The sequence below is a fragment of the Amblyomma maculatum genome, chromosome 5, assembly GCF_055883805.1.
Source record: "Amblyomma maculatum isolate TAMU_Amacu chromosome 5, ASM5588380v1, whole genome shotgun sequence".
Taxonomy (NCBI): domain Eukaryota; kingdom Metazoa; phylum Arthropoda; class Arachnida; order Ixodida; family Ixodidae; genus Amblyomma; species Amblyomma maculatum.
In genome coordinates, this window is record NC_139348.1 from 163,943,827 (window position 1) to 163,957,553 (window position 13,727).

Consider the following 13,727-nt stretch of genomic DNA (forward strand, 5'->3'; position numbering starts at 1 on the left):
GATGAAGCGTTGAAAGGTCTGTCCAGTGTTCCTCAGGTCAAAGCTCATGAAGGGAAAGGGAAACAGAAACCAGCCGAAAGAAGTAATAATTGCAGTTTTCTGGCCGACGTCCGGGTTGACGGGGTATCTTCATGTAGGTTTTCACCAAATCTAGCACGGAGAAAACGTTGCAGCCATAAATGCGATAGGCGAAGTCCTGTATATGGTGAACCTGGTACCAGCCTGAATGGTGCGGGCGTTGAGGGCACGGTAGTCCCCACAGGGCTGCCAGCCTTCGGTCTTCGGGACAAGGTGAAGTGGCGAGGTCCATAGGCCGTCAGAGCGGCGGGCGATTCCCTCACGGAGCATGGCATCGAACTCTCTTTTGGCTATGCACTTGGGGCAAGGCGACGGGCGAGGCTGAAAACCGAGGGGCTTGAGGTGGTCCGGAATTAGTGACTAGTAGGTTGCTGCACATCACGTGGCAGCCCACTAGGGCACGCCAAACCGGAAAATTCGGCAAGGATGGCGTGGTACGGTGAATAATTTTTAACAAGTGTACTTTGGTGCTTGGCTGGTGGGTAGTCGTTCGCTGTTCTTGCCAAGAATATCTCGTTGTCGCGTCGATGAGGCGGTTATGACGGCAGTCCAGAAGGAGGTTGTAGTGCGCCAAAAAGTCTGAGCCGATGATTGGCTCGATGACTACAGCGATAACAAAATTTTAATGAAGGCCACAACGTAGGTTTTTAAGCTGGACATGCAGGTGTAGCGAACCGTAAGTCTTGATTGTGGACCGGTTTGTCGCGCTGAGCATGAAAGGCGTAGGAGGACGGGTACCTTGAAGGTGGGCTCGTGGGTAGCAGCAAATGTCGGAACTGCTGTCGACAAGGAACCGCTGCTTTGTAATTTGGTCGGTGACGGAGATGCGACAGCCTCCAGGTTGGCAGCTCGCAACCATGTCTACGAGCTGCCGTTGGCATTTACCGGTAGCTCGAGGGAGCGGACATGCTTCGCATGAGCTCCGCAAATTTTGACCAGCCAGGCCCGATCATCTCAATGGATCTCCAAAATTCTTGTTGGAGCTTGAAGAGCAACAGAAGCGGACCAGTTGGAAAGCAAATTCGAAGAGGTGGGCCCATTTTTGGGTTTTCTACCAGACTTTGCGTTTGCCGAGCGGCGGGGTGCGAGCTAAGCCTCGTTAGGCCTAGCGCGACAACGAGCGTTCGAGGACTCTCCGGCCTCGTTATGAGCGACGACGGCGATGGAGACGGCCCTCTACCTCGACAACCGACCCAACACTGAGAGGGCATCAGAAGCATCACCAAAAGATTTCATGGAAATCCAGGAGACGGAAGAAGATTGCCACGTCAGCGCTCGGCCAATGGCTGAGGCGGGAAACGCGGCGATTTTCGCGCCAAACGAGGTCGCCATGTTGGGCCCGCAGGGCTCGCAGAGCGAAATCGAGCAGGGAGACGACCAAAATTGGGAATTAGCCAGATTGAAACGCAAGAGGAAACCCCGCAAGGAACGGAAACACCCCGGAGATCTCCCGCCTCCCGCCCAAGCGGAATTAGGCGCGAAAACCCCGGGGGGCGCCTCGACGGCAGCTGGAACGCCAGCTGCGCTGAAGCAAGACAAGAAGGAAGCGGCGCGCCGGCCAGGCCCAAGATTGCCGCCGCTCCCGAAAGACGACTTCAAGGTGATTCTGAGACCGAGGGGCCTCGTGATACGATCGCTACAAACCCATCAAGTCGCCCGAGCCGTTGTCGCAGCGACCGGTGCAAAGTGCAAGAGCGAAGACATAATTATAAGACTACGAAACGGTTCGAACATCATCATAGTCCGCACAGACGATGAAGATACGGCCCGGAACGTAAGACGTATTACCCATCTTACGTTTGGCAACAGAGCGTATGAAGTCAACGCCTACGTAGCAGCCCCCGAAGGCACTCAGAGAGGCGTGCTCCACGGTATAGAACCGGGGACATCATCTGCCGAACTTAAAGCCAACCTAAGGGTGCGGACGCAGGGAGTCAAGATCCACAGCGCCCGGATGCTTGGAAAGTCAAGTTCAGCCATGATCACGTTTGACGGACCCCCCACCCCAAGACAAGTACTATACTACGGAGGAGAGATGTGGTGCTACCCATACCGCCCGACGCGGCAGATTTGCTATATCTGCTGTCAACAAGGACACAGATCGGACGTCTGCCCCAACCCGGGAAGCAAGGCCTGCAGACTCTGCGGAACGCAGAATCCAATGGAAGGACACTCGTGCACAACCAAGTGCCTGGTCTGCGGAGGCGTTCACGCAGCCGGCACGAGGGAGTGCAAGCACCGGCTCAAGACGGCCGAAGAGCTGCGAGGAGGACCCACACGAGGCAGGCCCACACAGCGACAAAGCCGGAGCCGGAACCGAAAGGGAGGACGTGGACCAAGGTGGTTCAGCTCGGAGCGGACCGAGAGCCAGGCCCGGGATGAGGCGAGCCCGTCCAGAAGCCGGTCGCGGAGCCAGAGCCGGGGCCAGAGTCGGACCAGAGACGAGTCCTACCCACCCCTGGTAAAGCAAAGCGGAGACCCGGGACAACAAAAGCAACAACAGAAGAAAGGTGGAGTGAAGGTGAGCTGGGGAGCAGGCCCTCCCAAATCACTTTTTCCGCACTCGGGACAACAGAATCAAACAAACAATGAAAAGAAACTCGCTGAGGAGAATAGGGCACTTAAAAAGGAGCTCGAACTCGGCCGCGAGGAAACGCGGAAACTTAAAAAAAGAATAGATGACCTCATAAAGGAAATGCAGCTCCATAGACAGGGTTCGCCCCTGCGAATAATGAACCCGGCCCCGCAAGCGCCGGAACAGACCTTGGAGCAGCACACACAACAACCACAAATCTTAGAGAGCAAATTGGAAAATTTTATGAGTATGATGCAAAACCAACTGATACAATTACAGCAGAAATTAGCGCTACAAGATCAAAATTTCCGAACATACGTTAAAAGCCAAAACACACAAAAAACCACAAACGACGCCAGAGAGAGGCTTTTTAATGAAAGAAGATTCGGGGCAGAAACCCAAAGTGGAAAAAGCAGTGACGCAACATGGCAGGACAGAACCAATTAGATATATGGCAGTGGAACTGCAGGGGATACCGGCGCAAGCAGGGACTCCTCCAGCAGTTCATCAATACCAGACACACACCTCCAGACATCATCATGCTACAGGAGACTAACACCACACCCACCCTAAAGGAAAACGGACGCGTCGCTACCCTCATCAGCAATAAGCTGGTCACCATAGCACACAAAGAGATTGAGGGCACACAGATAGAACATATAATAACAGAAATTATACCCAAAAAGAAGCACAAGGCAAAGATCACCTTCGTAGTTAACCTTTAAAGCCCCCCAAAACAAAAGGGTGGCGATTTCAGCAAGCTCTTTTCAGAAGCAAATAAACTAGCCAAGACGAACACCTTAGTAATCGCGGGTGACTTCAACGCAAGAAGCGCGAGCTGGGGATACCAAAAAACAGAGAGAAAGGGGAAACAGATATGCGTGGCGGCGGAAAGCATAAACTGTGACCTCCTAACGGTCGAAAATCAACCGACTAGGCGAGGTAACAGTGCGAGTCCAGATACCTGCCCTGACCTCACCTATATTAAGGGAACAAAGCAGGCCGAATGGGAAAATCTGCTGGAAGACCTAGGCAGTGACCACTACATACTAAGAACGACAATTGAAGCAGCCAACGTAAAGAAGAAGATCGGAACGGCCCACCTTACCAACTGGGACGCCTTCCCCAAACACTGCGAACAACTAAAAGGGGAAATCACTTCCGTGGAGGAGTGGGGCCAACAACTGAAACAAATACAAGAACTCTATACGAAAGAAATAGATAGAACAGAACAAGTACCGGAGGTGGACAAGCGGCTGCTCGGGCTATGGGAGGCAAGACGCGGGCTCACTAAACGCTGGAAAAAGCAAAAGCTAAATAAAAAACTCAAAAAGAGGATCGCGGAAATCACTATAAAGGCAGAGGAGTACGCAACACGACTGGCCAGGCAGGGATGGCAGCAGTTCAGCAGCTCACTGAACGGCACGCTCAGCACGGCCAACACGTGGCGCATACTAAAGGCCCCCATGGACCCAACCAAGACAAAAACAGAAAGTGGCAAGGCAATTCAGAAATTGGTCCACCAGTACGACGGAACAGACGAAGAACTGCTAGAAGCAGTCCGCATCAAATGCTACGGAAAGGACAACCCCCAGGGCTGCGACGGGGAGTACCAAGGGGCGGACAATCCTGCAATGGACAGGCCGATCACGAGAGAGGAAGTCCAGGCGGCGATAAGAGCGACAACACGAAATACAGCAGCCGGCGCAGACAAGATCAAGAACGCCTTGATTCGCAACCTCAGCGACGAGGCAATCGACCAGCTCACAGTGTACCTCAACATGCTGTGGGCAGAGGGAATGGTCCCGAAGGAGTGGAAGTGCGCTGTCGTGGTTATGATACCCAAGCCCGGCAAGAAGCTTCAGATAGAGAACCTGAGACCCATTTCCCTCACGTCGTGCCTTGGCAAATTGTACGAGAGAATCGTCACCAGGCGAATCCAACAATATCTAGAGGCCGAGGAGCAGTACCCGCACAGCATGTTCGGCTTCCGGGCGAACCTGTCAACGCAAGACGTCCTACTGCAGATCAAGGAAGAAATCATAGACACGGCACCCAGAACTGGCGAAAACATTATCATGGCACTGGACATCAAAGGGGCCTTCGACAATGTTAGCCACGAAGCCATCATGGAAGGCCTAAACAACGCCAATTGAGGAAGGAGGACCCACGACTACGTAAGATCCTTCCTATCAGAACGCACAGCGACAGTGGGGTTGGGAGACCTGCGAAGCGACACCTTCACCACCCCACGAAAGGGCACGCCGCAAGGATCCGTAGTCTCACCAGTGCTCTTCAACATTGCGATGATCGGACTGGCCAGAAAACTCAGCAAGATCGATGGCATCCAGCACGCAATGTACGCCGACGACATTACGGTCTGGACGAATCGAGGCTCGCTAGGACAAAAGCAAGAGAGACTGCAGGAAGCAGCAACATGTGTAGAAGAGTACGTGAGAGAAAGGGGCCTAACCTGTGCCACGGAGAAGTCGGAACTTCTTAGGGTAGGGTCCAACCCCACCAAGGTGGACCTGACAGTAAGGTTAGAAGGCCAAAATATACCGGAAAGGGACATGATACGCATCCTAGGCATGTGGATCCAAGGAAGCAGATGTACCCACACAATCAGTCTACTCAAGACGTCAACAGTACAAGTAAGCCGCATGATAAAGAGGGTATCGCAGAACAGAAGCGGGATGAAGGAAAGCGACACGATCAAGCTCGTCAAAAGCCTGATAGTTAGCAGAGTCACGAACTCGTTGCCATACCACCGCATGACCAAGAAAGACAAAGAACAGACGGAGGCGCTGCTAAAAATAGCGTACAAGACGGCACTCCACCTACCAAAAAACACATCAAATGAAAAGCTGCTACAAATGGGCCTAAACAACGCATTCGAAGAACTAACGGACGCCCAGTGCGCAAATAGTCAGGCTCCAACACACAGTCACCGGCCGCAAGCTCCTAGAGAGATTAGGACACGACGTAGAAGGGATCGTAGATAGAACAGCCCCCATTCCAGACGAGGTCCGTCAAACACTGGATGTCAGCCTCCTGCCGAGAAACATGGATCCCAACCTCCACGCCGCTAGAAGGCAGGCCAGGGCAGACTGTGTGCAGCGGAACTTAGCCACAATGAAAAATACAGTATACACAGACGCGGCCCTATACCCATGGGACCGCAGGACAAGAAAGTTCAGAGTCGCGGCAGCAGTGGTAGACCCCATGGGGGAACCAATCAGCAGTGCGACGTTAAGAAACTGTACGGTAACGGAGGGGGAGGAGGCTGCCGTAGCTCTAGCGGCGGCCGAAGGTTACCGTCGGAACAAGTCTCTCATAATCCTAACAGACTCCAAAGCAGCATGCAGGAACTACACACGGGGCAAAATAAGCAAGGAAGCGCTGAGCATCCTCCTCGAAGCAAGGCTTCCAAATAAGACCTTAAAACACAGGATTTTCTGGATACCGGCACACACCGGGATAGAGGGTAACTCGAGGGTAGACAGCCTAGTTCGCGAGATCACGAACCGAGCAGGGCAGTCAGAAGCCCTGGAGGACCCCATAACGGTGGAACCAACGTATACAGAAATACTAAACTGCCACAGAGGGCGGAGATTCAAATACCCACCACCCCACACATCATTAACACAGCACGAGGCGGTCTGCTGGCGGAGACTGCAAGCAGGGACATTCCACAATCTATACATACTACACAAGATGTTCCCTACACAATACAGGAACACATGTCCGTGGTGCGGGGTAACCCCCACACTATACCACATCACATGGGAATGCGAACGAAACAGAGCCTTCCACAAACTAAATAACCCGAGTGCGGAACAATGGGAGGGTCTGCTGATCAGCAGCGAGCTCACGGCCCAAAGGGCACTGGTGCGGCACGCCTGCGAAGCAGCAAGACTCAGCGGTGCCCTGGAATAGGGGCGCCGACCTTGTGAAGAGGCCGAAGATATGAAGACATCGGCCCGCCGCTAAAACCACAAACTTTTTAGAGCAATAAATGTTTTCTCTCTCTCTCTCTCTCTTATTTCCAGCGCAGCAGGTTGGCCGAAATTGTCCTGCTCTGTCCCAGAATCGTCGAGGGTAGTAGCACCGGTTGTCGTCACCAGGCTGCTGCGACAGGTTGGTGTTACGGTCACGGCTTTGCGGGTGGCCGTTGGCCGTTGGTGGATTGACAAGGATTTACCGAACCTCGTTGACGTAGTGGGCATCGAGGTGGGCGAAGACATAATTGTAGCGGGTCCGGTCTTGCGTGATGTGTGCGAGGGATAACTGGGCCTCAACTTGGGTGAACCATACACCAATCGAGTATGGCCAAAACAGAAAAATCTTTACAGGGACACGCCAGACTTCGTGAGGGGCAGCGTGCGGAATGCCGTCTGCCGGGGTTCTGACGTCCTGGGCGGATCCGGCAGGATAATGCTGTACGGAAGCATTGAGTTGGCCGTGCCGTTCCTGAAGCTGTTGCTCTTGCTCGCGCATGGCGTTGTGTTATGGTCCGGTGTCCGTGTCACCTGATGAGGGATGTCGCTTCTGCTCAAAGACGAATCCCAACATAAAAACGTAACAGTTTTAAAGCTAAAAGCTTCATTACGCGGGTCAGAGCCGAACTTCGCGTGAGCCGAACTGGTGTGTTATGCGCATGCGCGAAACCGAGTGACGTCACGCGCCGCGTAGGTGGTCACTCTTCGCCGCTACAGCAGCCGTCGCCACCGCCGACACCGTCGCCTGACCTTTCGGTGCAGCCGCGCGCTACTACGTATGTGCGTCGCCTCCTAACTGTCGCTACAACTGCGCTCTTCGTCTCCTCGCCGCCGTTTGACCTTTCGTTGCATCGCCATTTACCACAGATGCGCTGCGCGGTACTACGTATGCGCAAGAGGGATATATAAGGCTCTTGCCAGAGAATAGGCGTGCGCACTCGACATGGAAGGGAAGGAGAGTGCGAATGCTGCTAGACTGTGCAGAAAAGCTGATAACTAAATTCGTCTGATCCAGAAGTACTCGCTTGGCAACTGGCTGCACAACAGTGAGAAAATGATAAATCCAAAGCTAAAAACATATGCCATTCAGTAACCAAGTCTACGCCTATAGATAAACAATGTACACAATACCAGCTTAGCTACGAAGCATAATCGACGTCAAACCAAGCATAACTGAAGCTTTTCGCGGATATCCAGGCTTAACCAGAGCTAAGCCACTGCCTAATTTTTATTCGATTAGCGCTGGCAGCTAACGAGCATACCAACGCTACGCTCGTCTCAGTAGCGGAAGGAGAAAAACCCAATTACCCAGCCGGGCAGCCTGTTTTTGTAGCCATCGTCGATGAAGAGTCCCTCAGGTGACGCAGCGGTGGCACTGTACTTTATCGGTAACGCAGTCCAGCGTTTGGCCGTGTTACGCTGGGCCAGATGATAACAAGACGGAGGCTGCGCGGACGTATGCGCAGTGTGTGTCGCCACATAGCCAATAGCGGTTACTATTTACGCGCCACTTATTCCTACTTTCCATTATCACTGCCTTTCCAGCCTACACACCTCAATATAGCATATAATGATGTTAGATGTGCAGCCATCAAACCCACTATGTGATATACGAGAAATGACTCAAAACCGACATAGTTCAGGATGGGGAGGGCTTACATCAATATCGCGCTCGAAAACAGTGCCATATGATCAGAAAAGCAAATGATCAATTTTAAATACAATTTCAGACCATCCGTTGTTTCGGGTAGCAGTGAATCTTTTTTGTCGGCCTCGGGATCTTGTGGTCTGTACTCTGCATATTAAAGACATTGTTACATAACACCTAACAACTCTGTCTCATGAGAAAACATCGCGAACTTTAAAATGGAATTTCAATTTGATGTCAGGTTCATTAACGTCTTAACGTACAGTCGTTTCCGATTTGGTTAGACCATTGAGGGAAGAGCAGGTAGTTACATTGGATCCAGAGCAAATAATAGCTGCGTACCTTCGCACACCGGAACACCGCTGTAATCGCGGCATTCTTTTCCATTCAGTCTGCATTCTTTGATTTTGTCTTCATCACAGGACACTTCCCGCTTCGTCGCTAAAACAGGGGCGAAAATTCATTGGTGCTTTATGTTGCATTTTTTCCCCGTAGAAATTCAGAAAAAACACAGTACGATTCGAGTCGAGGATAAATATGCTGTGCAACCATTTGAAGAGTAATTGCGATTAATTTCTGTTTCAAAATAATGTTTTTTTGTGTTAGCAGCGCCATTTTCAAACTGCAAGTTTAGCTGCAAACTACACCATAGTGAAGGATTCCAATACTTTACACCACAAGGCATAAAAATCAAGAGAAACCATTTAGAACAAAAGCATATCCGCACACGCCGATGCTCTCGATGATTAAAGAGACAAGCAATAGCTGGTAACCAAAGCTCCAGCATTATTGGATAGGAACATAAGATGATGGAATACGTTAGTATTAAAACGCCGTTTATTAGCAGCTGTCCTTACTACACAGTGGGCACAATCCTTCGCCCTTAAATAAAAGTTGGAGTGACAGTACCGGAGAAGAAAGGATCAGGTAGGTAATGAAAGCCCTCATAGATGGGAAAGGGTCTTTACATGGCGTCGGCGCCAAGTAAAGCGTGTACAGCCATAGCGGCTGCGTGACTGGTGGTAGGTGTATATGTGCAGTGTATGCGGCTTTTCGGCTCACTGTCAGGGGCTCCCTTCCGTGCATCGATATGTGGTTTTGACAAACACATTTTCCTATGAAAACACTGAGACGTATCCAGAAATAACTTTCGGTTTGAAAAATACTGGAGGATTGCTTTTCTAAAAAAAAAAAAACATGAAGTGGGAACATCGAAACCTAATACAACATGCGTACCGGCGTTTTATCAAAGCTTATCGGGATGCCTTTCAATTGAGTATTGTCTATGACAGTGCTGTGTCAATGGCTGCGCAGCATAAGTCGTCTGCACCTGCTCTACCAGCGCTTTTGTAAACACATCGCCACTGATACGAGAATCGCTATGGTGTTACATATTAAACAACACCCCTGTTTTTGCCAACATCACTACCGCACATACCGGCTTGATATGCGCGGTTCATCCTTTGATAAGGATGAACCACACCAACTCTGCGCGCTGCATTCAGGAGCTCCACGCAAACTGCGACTTCTCTGCTATCGCCGAAACATTCAGTGACAGGCCGCTGTCACGGGAGCTAAACATTATCCGCGAAGACACCAATGCCATGACTTCGGTCATCTTGATATCTGAGTTGTGGATAGACGATGACGAGCATGCATAAGTGGAGGGATTTGAATACTTCCCTGCTCAGTATTGCATGGTTGATGCTAGCACTATCCTGTGATGAGGTGCAGTGTAGTAAGTAACAAAGTGACAGCAAAACATTCGGGCAATTTGGCCGGGGAAGTAGATACGAATCTTTCCTTGAGGGTTTGAAAGAAGTTGTGTAAGCTTGTTATTTTCTATATACACGGTTTTCATCTGATCAGCTTAGTAATGCGACAAGAAAAATATTTATAGATATACATGTGACTCACTGTTCCCAACCCCAATGTAACGACAATGTACAATGCAGCCCTATTTAAGATGTGCTAAAAGGAGTTGAAAAAATTGGCATTACTCCTGCAGCAAAAACACTCCTTTTAGACTACATAGTGGAGCATCGCTGGTTAAAGTGTTAACAAGAAAAATGAATATTTTTGTGCGTTGGGTAGTCTACCGCTTCCTATGCAAAATAATGAAACCATTCAGCATGTGTATTTGGACTTTTGGCACTACCCGTCTTCGAAAGGAGTCTTAAGAACGATTTACCTATGAACCTCATGGAATCAGGAACATTTCCGATTGAAAACGAAGACGGTATTCTACATGTCTTTGCGATGGAGTTGGATCTGCGAGTTGGAGAAAAATTCGAGACTCTGGGATAGCTGGAAATCCTTGCAGTGAAGACGAATAGGCGGTCGCTTTTGTCGGGTGGACCGCCGTTGCACAAATTGCGTGGGTTTCCCTCGGCTCGCGAGGTTTTTTTGCAGACTCTGACATTCTCGTGGTTTCCAGGGGAATGTCGCTGTCCGAGTCATCTTCCATTAAGTCACTTCTGAATGGTCCATGTGTGGCTGTGTTGCCGGTTGTATCGAAGCACCTTATCCTCTGTACGGACGCGATAAGACTTCGTTGCCACGAGGCCCATAACTCGAGCCCTGTTGTACCGCACATCCCCTCGTACTCTTACCACTGAATCTTGAGTTCGGGCTGATGTTTTTTTAGAAGGCCTTTGCTGCGCGGTATGGCGCCTAGATGTCTGCTGACTGAAGCATGACGCGAAGTCTGGTAGCCGATTACGTAACTTCCTGCCTTGAAGAGTTCTCCAGGGGACAGGTCCTCGGCTAGTGGAGTCGAGCGGTAGCCCTGTAGACCTAACCAGAAGTCCTCGGTGTGCTTGCCAGTTTTCTTCATTATTCTTTTCACAATTTTGAACTCCTTATAGGCGAGGCCATTGGACCGTGCCAATCTCGGACTCGACGTCACGTGCTTGAAGTCCTAACTGGATGCGAACAAAGTGAATTAATGGAATGAAAACTGACCGTTGTCTGTGCAGGCTTCCAACTTAGTTTGGCAATGACAGTGCATGTCATTGTGTCGGTTGGCTTTTCGACTTCAGGGAACTGCGGAAACGCATCGAGCACGCACAGGTAGAAGTTATCAACACCCACAGTGTTCCAGGTATGGTTTGGGGTCGACCTAAGCAGCACTGGTTCGGATTGTTGTTGGTGTGCTTATTTTTGACCAACAGAACCGATCTTGACCATGATTTCAATGTTCGAATTCAGTCTTGGGCAGATCACTAAGCGACGGGCTCTCGCTTAGCACTTATTTATGACCAAGGGCCCTTCATGATGCCGCTCGCCAGATTGTTCGTTACAAGCTCTTTGTCTCTCAAGAAGCTCAAAAACGCATTTACGACGCTTACCACTGTGGTGTTCACTATCCTCCCGGATCTATGATATTGCTCTGGCTCCCGTGCCGCCGTGTGGGGTTATGTGAAAAACTTCTGCCGCACTAGACAGGTCCTTATCGTGTATTACGCCCAGGGACGGACGTAACCTATGAAATTACGCCGCTCCGCCCAAAGTCACCGTTCACTACACCGCCTTCCTAAATTGTACATGTGGCCCTCATCAAGTCGTATTATTCCCACTCCACACCACATGCCTAACACGCACCGGGACGTTGCCTTTTTTCGAGGGGGATAGTGTTACCGGGGAACGCGTGACCGATGAAGTGGTGCGCTCTGTTGTTCCAGGCCGGCCAAGCTTCAGTGCGTCACCGGGTTGAGTGGCGCCGCCGTGTCGCGGGATGGAGGTTGATTCTCCCCCCCCCCCCCCCCCCCCCCTGCGTTTGCGGTTTCGGGAGGAACGCGACATCTACAAGCGGGAGAGAAGGAACCAGCGTGCTGCCCCAGTATTCGCAGGCCGGGATGCGCGGCCGACAGTGGGACGCCTGTTGCCATCGGCTTCAAGACGGGTCCCGGGACCTGTGGCCCCGTTCCTGTGACCTTGGGACTAGCAGCTGCATCTTGGCCGCTTGCTGCTTGACAGTGATTTGTGACTGTTTGTGCGGGGCCGGACAAGAGGAAGACGCGAAAGCGTTTTGGACATGAATGTGTTTTGAAGCGACAGAGAGATTGCTCGAAAGAATCTCAATGGAGGCAGGCTGCCGTCCTACTCTCCGAGTTCTTTGTTCATGCTGTAAATAGCTGTATAAAGCTCTTTTCATTTGCTCTTCCCAACTGCGTCTCCTATTGTTCGCTTCATTGCTGTTCCCACCTCGACACCACGCTACCAGTGAACACCACGATAGCTCACACAGGATGAGGACAACCGAGGAACGCATGCACAAAGTGTGCTAGAAGACGACGACGCAGAGTGGATGCTGGACGGCTCCTCAAGTCTTTGCGCCGAGTTCCGCCCATCGCAGCGTAATTTCCAATAAATTTCCTCGTAACAAATTATATATATATATATATATATATATATATATATATATATATATATATATACAGGATGTTACACAACTTTCCCTATTATCTACTTTATTTCAACGGTGGACCGTCCGCAACTGCTGTAAAATTGATAATCGGGAACGTTGGGTGACATCCTGTGTGAATTTAACTCTGGCCCATTAGTAACAAGCAAGCCATGTCTATATATATATATTACGTAGCAGCAAGCGATGACAACAGGAGACTAGAGGATTGAGAGAAGATGCTCGATGGTCTTGAGATGTTTAATGAATCTGTGTGCGGGCCTAGCGTGCGCTCCCCTGCTCGCGCCACTGTCCACTTCTTCCTTCTTCGTCCGTAACATGACCCGGGGCCACTGAGCGATCGTCCCGATCGTAGACGAGGAAGTTTACCGATGATTTCATGGCATGATGATGAGTGTCTGGATGCTTGAAGAAGAGGAAGAAGTAAGAATAGAACGGCTTGCCGGTACGATGTCTGATGGGTGTGTGATCCGCCTCCCCTGGAGCTGTCAACCATCCGTGACCAGAGTCAATGGGATCGATGGCTCGAGGTCACGTCGGGCAGCTTGGGCGGGGGTTGCGTGTTCGCGTCCAATTTGTTCCTTCTGGTCATTCGGGTCGTTGGTCTTGGTTCTGATTGGTCTGTCTGTTCTCCTTGTCTTCAGGTCCGGGCTAGGGGCTGGGCGGTGGTAGTTGGTCAGGTCTGGGCTTAAAGGGCTGCTGCCAAGCTGCGCGGTATATGTCCCTGGGCCCTCGGTCGATGGTCCCGGCTTACAGATGGCGTCGATGCTCCAAGGCGAGGATGGGGATGACGTACGCCGCACCTACAACCGGCGCGGCGGCAAGCAATGACAACAGGAAAACAGAGGACAGAGAGAAGATGCTCGATGGTCGTGAGATGACTTTTAATGAATCTGTGTGCGGGCCTAGCGCGCGCTCCCCTGCCCGCGCCACTGCCCTCTTCTTGCTCCTTCGTCCGTAACAATATATATATATATATATATATATATATATATATAT

General features: G+C 50.9%; 1 protein-coding gene across 1 annotated transcript; it reads left to right on the top strand.

Moving 5' to 3' along the window:
- The first annotated feature begins 1,240 nt into the window (after positions 1–1,240).
- Positions 1,241–7,189, top strand: LOC146190194 (uncharacterized). The gene is made up of 3 exons (XM_084605429.1): positions 1,241–2,539; positions 3,988–4,284; positions 6,995–7,189. Exons 1-3 carry the CDS (start codon positions 1,241–1,243, stop codon positions 7,187–7,189), a joined length of 1,791 nt encoding a protein of 596 aa, XP_084461555.1.
- Positions 7,190–13,727: the final 6,538 nt, after the last annotated feature.

Excerpts from the sequence above, each read along its gene's own strand:
- LOC146190194 (XM_084605429.1), top strand. The coding sequence starts at position 1,241 with ATGGAGACGGCCCTCTACCTCGACAACCGACCCAACACTGAGAGGGCA. Across the intron at positions 2,540-3,987 it reads ACGAGTCCTACCCACCCCTG|AGGATCGCGGAAATCACTAT; the intron begins GTAAAGCAAAGC and ends AAACTCAAAAAG. Across the intron at positions 4,285-6,994 it reads ACCAAGGGGCGGACAATCCT|AAAAATCTTTACAGGGACAC; the intron begins GCAATGGACAGG and ends TGGCCAAAACAG.